Here is a 14,976-nt window from a genome sequence, read left to right on the forward strand (position 1 = left end):
TGGTGGGATCCCTCTCACCATGTGGACAATGGACAAGGCAGCCACCAAGCTACCCTCCTGTGCAGGGAATCCATGATAACATCAGTGCATAAACACATAAAATATCTATTATGTTCCAGGCACTACGCTAGGGGCTGAGGGGTCAAAGATGAAAAGTGATCCAGTTCTGCCCTCATGGAGCTTATAGTCTAACAGAGAGGAGACATGTAGCGAGATGAATGAGGGTGAAGCCAGGTAGATAATGACAAAGTCAAGGAAAGAGCTTTCAGAAAATCTGAAGGGGAGAGCACTTTCAGCTGGAGATCCCAAAGGCAAGAGGGAAGATGGCCCATGAGCTGGGCCTAGGAAGAACAGAAGGAAGCCAATGGGAGGAGGATGTGCAGGAACAGAGGATCACTCCCTCTGGCTGGAATGCAGCACAGAGTCAGCTGGGTGGGTGGGGACACTCGGCAGGCAGAATGTGGGGGCTCTTCAGTGGGAGACCATAGAGCTTTGATTCTGTCCTGGAGCCAATAGAGAGACAGTGAAAATTCTGTAGCAGAGAGTGGGAGAGTCAGATTAGATAACCCTAAATTAGGGAGATTGATTTGGTAGCCATGTGAAGGAAGAGTAGATTGAAAGAAGGAGGGATTGCAGTACCATGGAGGGCCTCAGAGGCTGCCTAGCCAATTTTACAGGTGAGAAAACTGGGGCTCAGAGAGCAAAGTCTCAGAACTAGGAACAGGCAGGGCCTCAATGAATCCCCTACTTCTCTGACTGGGGTTTTCCTCAGCTATGCCACCAAAGGTGAAGCAAGTAGGAGGGGTGCAGGGGGAATCCTGCTGATGGGGACCAACCTCGTCATCTCGGCATCTGTGTTCATCTGTGGCTGAGTCCACTAGCCACCTTAAAGCGGAATGGGCCTGGAATTCAGGAACCTTCCTTCTCCAGACACAGCCAGGAATCATCACCTCCCAGCTCAGTGGTCACAAGCTCACCTTCCATCCACTCTGCATCCATCCATCCATTCATCCATCCATCCATCCATCCATCCATCCATTATTCCACCCATTTTATGCTGTCAATGCCATTGAGATGCAGGCTCCTTGAGGCAGGACAGCATTTAGCTAGCACAGGACCTGGCACATTGTCAGTCCTTGAGAAATGCTTCTTAATTGACTCTTCACAACAACATTGGGTAATAGGCATAAGCGTTGGCCATGGCATATCATTAGAGAGGGCTATCAGACCAGAAAGGGAGGTGAGGTGATCATTTAGAGGAGTGAGGGATGATGGGAAGAGAGGCTTAGAAGGCCCTTAGCAGATGGAGTGGACCCCTGGGGAAGATTTACAGGGGGAGCCTGACTGGAATTTCACAGCTTGAGGTGGGTATTGGCTGCAATCTGCAGAAGTGGAGACAGTGTGTACATCAGGGAGATCTCAGATCCACCCCAGGTCTGGAGACAAGACCGTGTATTTGCATATGATTTTCATTTGACTAAACTAAATTGGCATGCTGAAATCTGATTAAGGCTTACCTAAAGATTCTGTTTGTATTACTTCTCATCCACCCAGAACTCTGGATGCCTTGGACCAGAAGAATGTGCCAGATAGAAAGGAGACACCTCACTGGAGGATGGAATGACCATGACCAAGAAGCGTATCTGCCAAGAATGGGGCACAGGCTGAAAACAGAGCCACACCTGAGGATGTGAGAGTCATGCTGGGTCTTCCCCCAGCCCTGCCCCCACTTCAGCATGAGCAAGGCACCAGGACCCTTGGCAGCCAGTCACGCTCCTGCTGATTGGGCTAGGTCCTCAGAAGAAGCTGAAGGGCCAGGAGGATGGTGCAGCCCCACTGAGAGCTACAGATAGAGAGAATGGATGGACTCCTGGCTCCACCCTGAAGCATGTGATCCAGTGTCCAACATGAGGAGGGAAGGAAGACCTACTTGCACAATCAAGGGTCATGAGACCTGTCTGTGAGACCTCATCCCTCTTAGAATGGGAAAATAGCATGTCCTGACCCAAAGGGAAATTGACTCTGATGAAAGGACTCATATACATGCTATTCTGCTGACAGGCAGCAATGGCGACCGTGAACCAAGAAGGGGCACATTAAAGCATGTGCGCACGCTCATGCGCGTTGCGCGTGCACACACACACACACACACACACACACACTTTCACACAATCCTACTCATCCAAGAAGAAATTAGCACAATTAACAAGGCACAGCTGGCTGCAATCACTTAGCTTCTCTTCTTTCAGGGAAGCCCAAAGATCAAACTCTCCCACTCATTCTCTTCCTATGGAAAGGAGGACATGGCCCCTCTCTCCCATGGCCAACAAGCAAGCTCATCAACCAGCCAAAGGCTCTTCCAATGGCTCTTGGCTCTTTCATGGGCAGACACTGCACCCCCACCCCTTTGGCTGCACCCCTCCCTCCTTGCCTTGTTGAAGTCTTCTGAAGTTGCCCTCATCTCCTTCCATGTCTTGTTCAGCAGCTGGATGCAGATGCAAAAGAATTCCTCAAAGGACCGGTCGTGGGTGAAGAACATGGGGTGAAAGTCATTGCAGGTTTCACTGGCTGTAGAGAGAAAGTTGAGAGAGGGAAGAATCCGGTTAGAGCAGGGCAGTGATGACGAAGCACCCAGTGCAGGTGTCCTCGGAAACAGCCATGGGCTCTGGCACGTGCATCCATAGGCACTCCATGAAATTAGGGCCAGAAGAACAAGCCCCTGGACCATCAATCCCTCTATCCAACCACCAGTCAATGGCCATTGATTAAACTCTTACAAGGGACTGAGCCAAGCTCTGGAGACACAAAGGGAGCAGAGAACCAGTCCCTGCCCTGAAGGAGCTTACATTCTATCAAGGAAGAGAAAGGTCCATAGAAAAGCAGGAGCAAGGCTGCTCCCTGAAGATCTTAGGCTGCTAATCTTGACCTTCATTCACTTCAGCTGAACAAGATGCTCAGCCCAGGGAAGACACATTCCAAGGGTTTCTACTTCCACCACTTTCCCACCCCTTGCAGTTGACTCCTAAGGGTTAATTGAAGCACAGCATTAGAACACCACCAATTTCCTTCTAAGCTGATGGTGCCCGGGGGCAGCAAAGCCTTGAAAATTAACGTGCAGCTCGTGGCTATCCTGTGGGCCTCCATGCGTTTAATGAACATGCACTCCCTTCACATCCTCATCTGCCTCTTTTTTAATAATGCTGAAGCTTTAATCTCTCAGAGATAGAGAGTTACCCTCCTGGGCAGACCCCCTCCATCATCACCAGCTTCCCCCATGTTAGCTAAATGATTGACTTTCCCCTTTTGTAGAATTAATTATGCTTTTGCAAATGGCCTCCATAATTATTTCTCCCCCATTTTCCTCCTCTTTCTGTCCCTGAGTTGGCAGTTGGGGGCAGGGGAGAAGGAAGGGGAGGATGACACCTTTCTTATGAGCCATCTGATGCCATTAACCATTTATTCTTCAGGCCCAGTTAACAGACGTCCGGAGCCCTTCCTCCTCTTTCCCTGGGCCCTTCTCCTCTCATCCTGGGTCTCCCTTCTCAAGCTGCTGCCAACATTACACATCTCTCTCTGAGCTCCAATCTCATGGCCAGCCTCCTCGGGACCCCCCCAACCCCTTACCTGGACTGTGGCAAAAGCCTCCACATTGTCTCCCTGCCTCGGGTCTCTGCCCATTCTAATCTACCCTCCACACAGCTGCCAAAGCAATTGGCCTAAAGCTCAGGCCTTTGAGCATCCTCTGCTGACCTTTCTCTGTGTTGGACTTCCTTTATTTCTGTAGGCGGTCATTCCCTATGTAGCCCCTCCCTCCCCCACATGCCCTGTAGAATGTTCACATACTCCTAAGTCTACACCTGGAAAGGACCTCTGGACCTTTTGGGCCCAGCCCCTTCCCCCTCCCAATTGTGCGATGAAGCATTGGAGGGATGTGGTTTCTGGAGAGCTGGGACTGTTTCTGCCACAGCCCCTCAAGCTCTACTTGTTGCTTAGTAGGCATTTAATAATTCTTTGCTCACCTGAAGCACTGTCAGGCCACGCCTACTCTATTGACTTCTTAAGCACAGAATTTCCCCATGCCAGGTGCTCAGCATGGTCCCAGTAAGTGCTGCCCAAGGAACGAATGAATTTCAGATGAATGCTATCTCCTTTTACTTTTGAATTACTCATGTATGAATACAACAGCCTAAGGGCCCTTAAATAATCAGCTCCCTTCAACCCAATAATACCAGCTTGGCTATTTCCACAGACAACAACTTCTGAAGAGATCAAAGGGTTTGGGAGAATATACCTAGAGGTTGCTGTAGGGTAAGCTGAAGGCAGAGATGAGCAGCAGAGTTTGCTGGGAACCCCCATCCCCCTTCCCAAAAGGGTGCCAGGTTGACACACAGAGTTTGAGAAGCATGCAAGATGGAGGAGGAGGAAGATGCAAGAGGCTGGAATCCCCATGGCTGACAGAACCCAGGAGAAGAAACTTCAGGGGGAGGAGAGCATCCCAGATGGGAATCCTGGAGCTGGTCAAGGCTCCTCTGGATGGCCCAATAGGCCAATGGAGTGCTCAGTTAAAGGGGAAGGCGGGACCAGGGACCAAGGTCCACAGGAGCAGCTCCGAAGCTGGAGGGTCAGTGTCAAGTATGCCTGGGTGAGCATTCCCCCCCCTGCCCTGGGGAAGTTACAGGGTCATAAATTGAGAGCTAGAAGGGCCTTCAAGGTCATCTAGCCAAGCAACTTCATTTTACAGATGAGGAAACTGAGACCCAGAGAACTTAAGCGACTCCTCAAGATCATACAGGGAACAAGTAGCAAAGCTGGGTCCCATGACCCCAGATCTGAGGCTCTTTGAACACATGAAATTGCCCCCTTGTCTGCTTTACACCATTTTGCTGCCTAAGATGACACATTTTTATGGCCCTGGAATGCCAGCTGAGCTGCCATTGTTCCAGGACTGAAGGCCCAAGTGATGAGCACGGACTTCCTGAGTCTCGGTTTTCTTCTCTAACAAGTGTGTATGTGGCGGGTGTGGTTAAAGGATTTGAGTCCCTTTCAGCTCCGCCATTTGGAGCCTCCAAAAGTCAGGATGAGCAAGCCTGCCCATCCTGACACCACATTTCTAGGAGAAGCCAGTGGAATGATGTCCACAAAAGGCATTTGACCAGGAGGTGCCAGACAAGTGGAAGCTGAGGTGATGGAGGAAGAGGAGGAGGAGGAGCAGCTCTGAGAGCACCAGTAATCAAATGGCCAAAAGTGGCCTCCCCCCAGCGTCTAATCCATCTGTTCCCATCTCAGAAACCATGGACAGGAAGACCCTGCTGACACTGTGGATGCTCTCAGGCAGGCGGCAGCCGTGGAGTCGGGGACTTTCAGAACTGCTGACCTGCAACACCTACGGCTATTTAGGGAGCCCAGAGCTCAAGGCTGCAGGCGCAGCGCTGTCAGTCACACTTCCATAAACACCAAATTTATAAGACCCCAGGAAAAGCCCTTAAAATCCTATTACCATCTGAGGGCCTGGTATTAATTACAGGATTACAGCCTCTTTTCCTGGTTCAGCAGGAACACAGTAAGTAACTTGCTCTTTCTGTGGGAGGGCTGCTGTAAAGAGACTGACTCAAGATTTATGTGCCTAGCACAGGGTAGGAGGCTGACTAGACGAGACACCAGAAGGACAAGTTCAGTGGGTAACAGGAAGGGAGGTAAGGCACTCCATCTCAAGGCCACTGTCACCAGCAGGAGCCCAGATCTTTGGGTGGGGGCCAGGAAGTCTGAAAACCTCTCTCTCTCTCTCTCTCTCTCTCTCTCTCTCTCTCTCTCTCTCTCTGTCACACACACACACACACACACACACACACACATACACAAACACACACACACACACACACACATTTGGAGATCATCCCAGCATAATTGACTCACACCCAGGCCTTCTGTCTATGTAGACTCCTTTTAATTTCCCTACTAACAGGAACATTAACTCTCTTAGGAGTTACATATATCATCTTCTCACATAAGAATGTAAATTTAACTTTATTGAGTCCCACATGATTACTCTTCCATGTTTACCTTTTTGTGCTTCTCAAGTCTTCTTTTGAATGTTAGATTTTCTATTCAGCTCTGGTCATTTCATCAGAAATGCTTGTAAATCCTCTATTTCATTAAATACCCATTTTTTTCTCCTTAAAGATTATATTCAGTTTTGCTGGGTAGGCTATTCTTGGTTGTAATCCTTCTGAAACATCATGTTCCAAGCCCTCCACTCTTTTAATATGGAAGCTGCTAAATCTTGTGTGATTCTGACTGTGGCTCCACGACATTTGAACTCTTTCTTCTGGCTGCTTATTTTCTCTTTGACCTGGGAGCTCTGCAGTTTGGCTATTATTCCTAGGAGTTTCATTTTGGGCTCTCTTTCAGGGGGTGATTGGTGGATTCTTTCAATTCCTATTTTACCTTCTGGATGTAAGATATCAGGGCAATTTTCCTTGATAATTTCTTGAAATATGATGTCTAGGCTCTTTTTTGATCATGGCTTTCAGGTAGTCTAATAATTCTTAAATTATCTCTCTTTGATCTGTTTTCCAGCTTAATTTTCCCCCAATAATAGTTCACATTTTCTACAACTTTTTTTATTCTTTTGACTTTGTTTTATTGTTTCTTGAAGTCTCATGGAGTCATTAGTTTCTACTTGCCCAATTCTAATTTTTTTAAATAATTTATTTAGTTTTCGTTTTCAACATTCACTTCCATAAGATTTTGAGTCTTAAGTTTTCTCTCTCTCCCTTTCCTCCCCTCTCCTCAAGATGGCACGTAATCTGATATAAGCTCAACTTATACTTTCACAGTAAGCATATTTTCACATTAGTCATGATGTATAGAAGAATTAGAATTAATGGGAGGAACCATGAGAAAGAAGAAATAAAACAAGGAACAAAAGAAAAGGAGAGCAAAGAGTATGCTTCCATCCACATTCAGACTCCATGGTTCTTTCTCTTAATGTGCATAGCATTTTTCATCAGGAGTCTTTTGGAGTTGTCTTAGATCCTTGCATTGCTAAGAAGAGCTAAGTCTATCAAAGTTAGTCATTGCACAATGTGGCTGTTACTGTGTACAATGTTCTCCTGGTTCTGCTCATTTCACTCTGCATCAGTTCATATAAGTCTTTCCAGGTTTTTCTGAAGTCTGTCTGCTCATCATTTCTTATAGCACAATAGCATTCCATTACATTCTCATACCACTCAATAACAAAACTAACAGAAATTATACAATTATCTCAATAGACACAGAAAAAGCATTTGATAAAATACCACACCCATTCCTATTAAAAACACTAGAGAGCATAGGAATAAATTGAGTCTTCCTTAAAATGATAGGTAGCATCTATCTAAAACCATCAGCAAACAATATATGTAATGGGGATAAGCTAGAAGCATTTCCAATAAAATCAGGGGTGAAACAAAGATGTCTATTATCAACACTGTTATTCAATACTGTACTAGAAATGTTAGCTTTAGCACTAAGAGAAGACAAAGAAATTGAAGGAATTAGAATTAGGCAAAGAAGAAACAAAGCTATCACTCTTTGCAGATGATATGATATACTTAGAGTATCCTAGAGAATCAAGTAAAAAATTACTTGAAATAATAAACAAATTTAGCAAAGTTGCAGGATATAAAAAACCCAATTCTAATTTTTAAGGAATTATTTTCCCTAGTAAGCTTTTGTACCTCCTTTTCCATTTAGCCTATTCTGCTTTTAAATAATTTCTTCAGTGAATTTTTGTGCCTTTTTTTTTTTGTTTACCATTAGGCCAATTCTGTTCTTTTAAGGTGTTGTCTCTTTGGGTAATTTTTTGTGCCTCTTTTAGTAAGCTTTTAATTCTCTTTTCATAATTTTCTTGCATTACTCTCATTTCTTTTCCCAATTTTTCCTCTATTACTGTATCTCTTTCTTTAACTCTTCTAGGAATTCTTGCTGGCTGTGGATCCAATTAACATTTTTCTTCGAGGTTTTGATTGCAGCTATTTCCACATTGTATTCTTCTGAGTTTATGTCTTGGTTTTCCCTGCCACTGTAATAGATTCTTATGATTAAGTTTTTTTGTTATTCGCTCATTTTTCCAGCCTATTTCTTCACTTTGAACTTTATGTTAAAGTGGGCCCTGTTCATCTGGGGGTGGGGAGGCACTGTCCCAAACTTCAAGTTTCTTGTTGTTATTGTCGTTGCTGTTTTTAGAGCTGGTTCTGAGGGGTCTGTAAATTTTTGGTGGTTCCAAGGTTGTATGATCATGAGAGAGGTGTGGTCACTGCTCTTCTGGTCTTTACCCAGGAAGGACTCCTGTTCCCCTCAAGCACAGCCGAAAGTACTAAGGCTCTTCTTGTCACTGAAACTGAGGCCAGTGTCCCTAATGCTTTACGACCAATCCCCAGTATTCCTCTCCACCCTATTACTGTGACCCAGCACTATTTACTGGCAATAGATGTGCCAGGCACTGCCAGTTGCACCCATTGTCAGTAAAGGGTCCCTTGGAATCTCTTGCTGACCATTTGTCTGACCCCTTTGCTTTCTCTGGGCTAAAAACTCCCAAAGCTGCTGCTGCTGTCTCCAAGGCCCAAGCCCGGTGCTCCTGCCATGCTCAGGGCCTGCGCCCACCCTAGTGTCACAGACCTCTCCTACTGACCTCCTAAGTTGTCTTAGGCTGGAAAATGTCTCCCTTGGACTACTTGCTGGCTCTGCTGCTCCAACGTCTGATTTGAGGAGTTATTTTAAAGTTGTTCACAGGGGAATTTTGGGAGAGTTTCAGCTGGGTCCTGGCCTGTACTCTGCCATCTTGGCTCTGAAGCTTGTGACTTCAACTCAATTTTGAAGGTCCCTTTAAATCCTTTTATGGGCTACCTCAATGGTAAAGCTCAGGAGGAGAATTCCAAGCATTACTTCCCTCCTTCTACATCTAGATCAGAAAAAGAGGCTGACTCAGGTCTCTTCCTAAATGCTCATGTCCCCACCCCCTTCCTGTCCATTAAAGGCTCTGAAAGATTGATCCCAAAATAATTAACTACATGCCAGAGAAAGTGATCTTATACCATTAGAAGATTTACAACAACAATAATAACTCATAGTTATACAATGCTTTAAGGTTTACAAAGCATATTACATACATTATTTCATTTGATTCCTATAAAAACCCTGTGAGAAGGTGATATTATTTTCAAATGTATTTACAGATGAGGAAACTGAGGCTGAGGTAGAGAAGTTAAGGGACTTGGCAAGGGTCACAAAACTAGGAAGCGTCTGAGGTAGGATTTGAACTCAGTTCTTCTTCACTTCAGGCTCAGCACTCTGTCCACCCCTGACCCCTTTCTCCCTCTACCACATCTTATACCAGGTGGCTTCTTATTATCCTAACCCTGGCTGTGACTCTGCCTCTGAACCTTGAGAAGACTGCATTCTGTTTCTACCAAGGATCTGTCTCTGTGCCATTTCTGGGCTTTGAACCTTGCAAAGATGAAAAATAATACCTCACTTCTAGATTGTCCCTTCTCCTCCTCCTAAGTCAGGTTGCTAGATGGCTGGCTGGGCTCCCTTGGACTACCTAGGAAACAGGTCTCTCCAGGCCCCATTTTCCACTAAAATGACTCATTGCCTTCTGCAGCTGTCTGCTGCCTACTGCACATGTGGCCAGGTTATCTTTGGTCTGTTTTGTGTGTCTGTTTTTGCTGGATTCAGAAGCATGTTAGATTGTCTCCCTCCTGGTACAGCCCAGAGTCAGTGACTTTTTTTTTAACCATCAGGAATGAATCATTAAAGATTGTTTTTTTCTTTATGAATCAGTAGATTTCAAAAGAAACTAAGCTACTAACAATTCCTGGAAAAGAGATTGAAAAACTAATCATAAAAGAAAGACAAATGAAAACAGCCCTAAGGTCCACCTAACCTATATAGAAAAGATGAGAATGCTCATCATTGGAGGAGATGTGGGAAGACAGGGAAGACATTCAGCACTGGTGGACTGGAGGATTGATTGGAACATCTTGGAAAATATTGGGAATTATGGGGGAGAAAGTGCTAGATTGTTCATACCCTTTGATGAAGACATCCCACTCTTGACTGAATGGGTACCTCCAGTGGTTGTTGAGAACATGGAGAAAAACAACCCAGATGCACAATGGTATTCACAGCAGCTTGATCTGTGTTCACAAAAAAGGTGGAAATGAAACATGTGCCCGATCACTGGGGAATGGCTGGAAGAACTCTGATGTATGAATGTGAAGGAACATCACTGCCCTGGCCTGGAGGAGAAGAGTGAGGCGTTCTGAGAACGTGAGAAGCCTTGTGAGGAAGGGATAGGAGGACAGGGTCGAAACGCTAAGACACACAACGATGCACCAAGGTGCACAAACCCAGCCCTGAGCGGCCACACAAGCAGCTGGCGGTGGAGCAGAGCCAAAGGTGAAGGCACAGCCCTCTTTTGTCTTAACAATCAATAAAAAGTGTTGAGGGGAGTGTACTTGGTAGCAGAGCATGCTTGGGAGTTCTTGTTGAGTCAGAGAAAAATATTAGATTTTAAAAAAACACTTATGTTTTAGTGATTGTGTTACTACATTATTAAATTGTATATGTACATGTATACATATAGATCTGCTTCTTAAAGAGAAAATTATAGATAGCAGAAGTTCAGTTTCTTTTTCTTTTTACATTATTTTCATTCTGTTTTACCTAGATTAAGAGAAAGCAACAGGAGTTGGAAAGCAGAGGATTTCTTTTATTATAATTTTTTGCATAACTTTTCTAGGTTCAGGTCAGTGTCTGTCTCTCCCATTCAATTAAGAAGGGTCCTCCTCAAGCCTCTATCTTGTTCTTTTTCATAGATTGACAAATTTTTTGTTGAACATTGTTTACAATAAATTTTTTAAAAAATATGTACAGAAACCCATTTGAGGGGTTCCACACTCTGTCCCCAAGTAGTGTGCAGTGGTGCCCGAGGAATACAATGACTCAGGAAAATCTCAGAGTAAGAAAGGCAGCCATGGGGTCTCTGACAGACCCTGTCAGGGGCAGGCCACCTCCTCCCCCAGCCTGCTAGGGTCACATTCCTTGGGAGAGCCTCAAAGCCGAGATGGCTTTCTAAAACTCAGATGGTACAGGCATGAGACTACAGCCACCAGTGATGAAGAGAAAACCAGTGGTTTCCTACTAGCTCCATCCAAGCATGACTTTATTATATCATCTTTTAAAGCTGCTAACCGAAGAAATCATATCCAAGAAATAAAGAAGAAAAGTGACAAGACAATGAACTGATTTGAATGTTCAAAATTTTACATGTACCCACTAGACTGTGTCCCTTTTCCCCATTCCAATTTGGTACATGGGGTGAGTGAAAGAAAAGAAAGGGTGGTGGGAGTAGAAAAAAAATATGAATCACAGTTAGAACAACAGGAAAGACACTTGACTTCCCTTCTCTTTTGTGCTCTGAAGCTCCGAGCTCAAAGAACGGCACTTACTATCGCTGTAGTGAGCCTATCAAGTTGGAAAGGCTCCCAGGATAGTCCCTGTGACAGACTGCCTGGGGAGGGAGGGCAAGCCTAGCTGGGAAGTGCAGGCAGTGTCTTTACTAGGATTGGGTCCCTCGGTGATGAAGTGTTGGGCTACAGTAATTGATCGGAGAAACCTCCAGAATGGCCCTTAGTCCTGGGCAGCCCCTTCAACCTCCTCAGTGATGATGGCAGAATGGCAGGAAGGGGGTAAGCTAGCAGTAAAGAGCATCAATTTCAGTCCAGCTATCAACAACAGCAGAAGCAGAAGCACAGCGATATGGGCATCTTCTATAACAATAGCAATAACTCCTGAGTATAACAAAGTTAGTGATTTTGAGAGCTGGATGCCTGAGCAGTAATCTAGTTCAATCCCTACTCAAGAGATCTCACCACAAAACACCACACAAACGATTCACCAGCCTGTGACTGAAAGCCTCCTAGGAGGGGGCGCCAGCACCCCGGAGGCAGCCCAGCCCTCTCACCGACAGCTCTGAACGGCTCTTTACATCAAGACTAAAGGCTCCTCGTTAGACTTCTACTCACTGTTGCTATTTTTACCAAAAAAGGGTCAGACAGAACAAGTGTAATCTCTCTTCTGGGGGACAGCCCTTTAGATACTCAGAGGTGGTTCTCATATCTTCCTCCATCTTCCCCAATCCTGCACCCCATCTGAGCCGACTCTCCTCCAGGCTAGAAATACACTGTGCCTTCAAACTGTCCCTGTATGAGGCCCTTCATCTTCCTCATCCTCAGCCACCCTCTGACTGTTACATACCAGTGTCTTTCCTAATATGTGGAGCCCAGAACTGATTACAAAATTCCAGATGGGGTCTGAGTAGGGCAGAGTGCCAGATGCATGTGCTGTGCCATCTTGTATTGTGGGACTGCCAAGTTACTGGACACTAAGTAAAGGATGCCCTGCAGTCAATGGAGGATCAGGAAAGGCAAAACTAGGATCCCAACTGGGCAGTCTGAAGGCTACACTGGTCCCCAGCAAAGCCCAAGGATGAAGCAAAGGTCCAAGGGGATGCTCTATGATGGGCTACAGGAGGAGAAGAAAAGAGCTGTGTTGGAAGAGATGCAGTTGGCTTGCAGTCTGGACCATCAGAGGAAGCGCCCCTATGAGGAGGGCAGAGCAAAATCAATGTCAACTTCCCCTGCAGTAGAGGAGGATGCTGAGGGGAGATGCAAGTCCTTGGCTGGTCCCCTCTCAGGTGACTGTGGAGAGTCTGTCCCAGGCTGCTGCTGCTCAGAGGCAGCAGGCTCCAGCCTCAGGGCACTCCTGGCTTCTACCTGCTCCCCAAGAAACACTAACAAGCTTTTTTATCAAGTTTGGATTGCATCACACCTTTTAAAATGGAATTTCCAAGAGATGTAACTGAGGGCAAAATGTTAGCTCCCAGTTCTTCCTGCAAGGACAAAATTAACTGTTCTGGGTCTGGGGCTTAGAATCCGAGTGTCACAGACGTGTGACTCTTTGAGGGCCCAAGAGATCAGCTGGTCCATCCTCTCATCTCACCAAGTAGCAAGCCAAATGCTGACGCGCCCAGTGGCCTGCCTGCTTCATATGGTTAGTTAGAGGCAAGATGGGATTGGGACTCCATTTGGAAAGATAAAACATTAATTTATTATAGATTATGCACCAATCTTTGGCTCATAAACAAAATTAATGGACTTTAAAATGGACTGGAGTATCTGTAAATAAGGACATAGGAAATGCCCAAGCACTGAAGAACATTTCCTCCTTCTCAGGTTTAAAACGGAAGTAGATTTTTTCAAGAGGAAAATCAATAAAACAAAAAATATTTATTAAGCACTTGCTATGTGTCAGCCAGCTAGGTCGTGCAGTGGAAAGAGCTCTAGAACTGGAGCCAGGAACACCTGGCTTCATATCCTCAGACACTTACTTGCTGTGTGGCCCTGGGCAAGTACCTTAACCCTGTTTGCCTCAGTCTCCTCATCTGTAAAATGAGAAGGAAATGGCAAACCATTCCGGTATCTTTGCCAAGAAAACTCCAGATGGGGTCCTGAAGAGTCAGACAGGACTGAAAAACAACTAAACTTAACTGAGTATGCTTGGGGCTGAGGATATGAAGCCAATGAATGGAAAATCCCTATTCGCTAGTTGATTCCTACTGTTACCAATTCATGGAGCTACCCGGCACAGGGTTCAAAGAAAGGTTTTTTCTAACAAGATTTCATTGAGCTTACAATAGTGAGGGGGTTTTATGAACTGATTGCTTTTAAATCTCAGTTTAATATAAAGAACAAAGAATTAATTCTGCTCTTGAAAGGCCTAAATCTATTTCTCCTTCACATTCAGGCAGCCCCACTCATCGTGATTGGCCAATGAGGCCTTCGTTAAGCTCCCAGGTGACGAGCCTGTACCTCGATATTGTCATTCAATTACCAGAAGCAATCACTTGATGTGCCTGTGTAGGTTCACGGAGGACAAAACATAATTGGAAGGTAACCACTCATCCAAGGACCATTTCTTATTCCAATAAACACAATGACATAAAGCTGGTGAGGACAATAATGATGATAACAGGAAGAACACACAGCCAAGCTGCCCTCGCGCCTTGAGACAGAGCACCTGGCACACGCCCTGTGGCACAGTACTTCAGTAATGGGTGGGGCCGACTGAAAGTTGACCAGTTTGGCCATGAACCCAAATGTGCATGACACATGTGATGCCAGCAAAGATGGCGGTTCAGGAGAGGGATAGGCACCCGTTAAGTGTCCAGCATACATCACTTCTCAGCATGTTAGGTGAGTGTGCCTTTCCTGCATGTCAAGTTTCAAAACGTTATTATGAAGGGGTCAGTATAGTGGGAGAAGATCTAGGAGATTTGGAGTGGAGAGGCCTGGGTTTGAATCAGGATACTGAAGACCAAATCCCACTTGGCATTCACCATATGGCCAAGGTTGCTTCATTCCTCTATCTATAAAATGGGCAGCACACCTCATAGTGTGGTGGTGAGGCTCAGAGGAGGTTATCCATGTAAAACGCCTTGTAAACCTGAAGGAACCCTGGAAATGTGAGTCTTTATTATCTATTTAGGGGAGGGCTGATGTCATATCTGAACAGCAGCCACTGAGCCTGGCAAAGTGACAGATGTCTGCAGGTCTGCAGCAAAGGTAAATCAGGGGGTTGGCCTCCCTTTCATCTCTGTGAGGCATTAATTGCCTGGAATTATGGAAGAGAAATGCTGCTGGCCTGAGTACTTGCAGTGTTTGAAAAGGCAGGCCTGCACTGGGGCCACTGATGGACATTGGCCATGGTACCTACCCAAGCGACAAGTCTCTGTTATGCTGAGCCACAGGATGCTTGTGGCCCACAGGCACATGACTCACTGGCCCAACAGAAGCTGGCCTAACGCCTGCCAAGTCCAGGGAGGACAAGGCATCTTGCACCATGGGCAATTCTGGAAAAGCGACAGGTGACCTC

General features: G+C 45.7%; 1 protein-coding gene across 8 annotated transcripts in view; it reads right to left on the reverse strand.

The window, feature by feature from the left end:
- Nucleotides 1–14,976, reverse strand: part of ELMO1 (engulfment and cell motility 1) — a 411,711-nt gene that overhangs the window by 134,441 nt on the left and 262,294 nt on the right. For all 8 annotated transcript variants that reach the window (XM_078152030.1, XM_020964349.2, XM_078152032.1 and 5 more), the window contains one exon: nt 2,432–2,568. In XM_078152030.1, coding sequence (XP_078008156.1) covers nt 2,432–2,568 — 137 coding nt within the window. The remainder of the gene's footprint in view (nt 1–2,431; nt 2,569–14,976) is intronic.

This window comes from Phascolarctos cinereus, unplaced genomic scaffold, assembly GCF_003287225.1.
Source record: "Phascolarctos cinereus isolate Bilbo 61053 unplaced genomic scaffold, phaCin_HiC Scaffold_4;HRSCAF=312, whole genome shotgun sequence".
Taxonomy (NCBI): Eukaryota; Metazoa; Chordata; class Mammalia; order Diprotodontia; family Phascolarctidae; genus Phascolarctos; species Phascolarctos cinereus.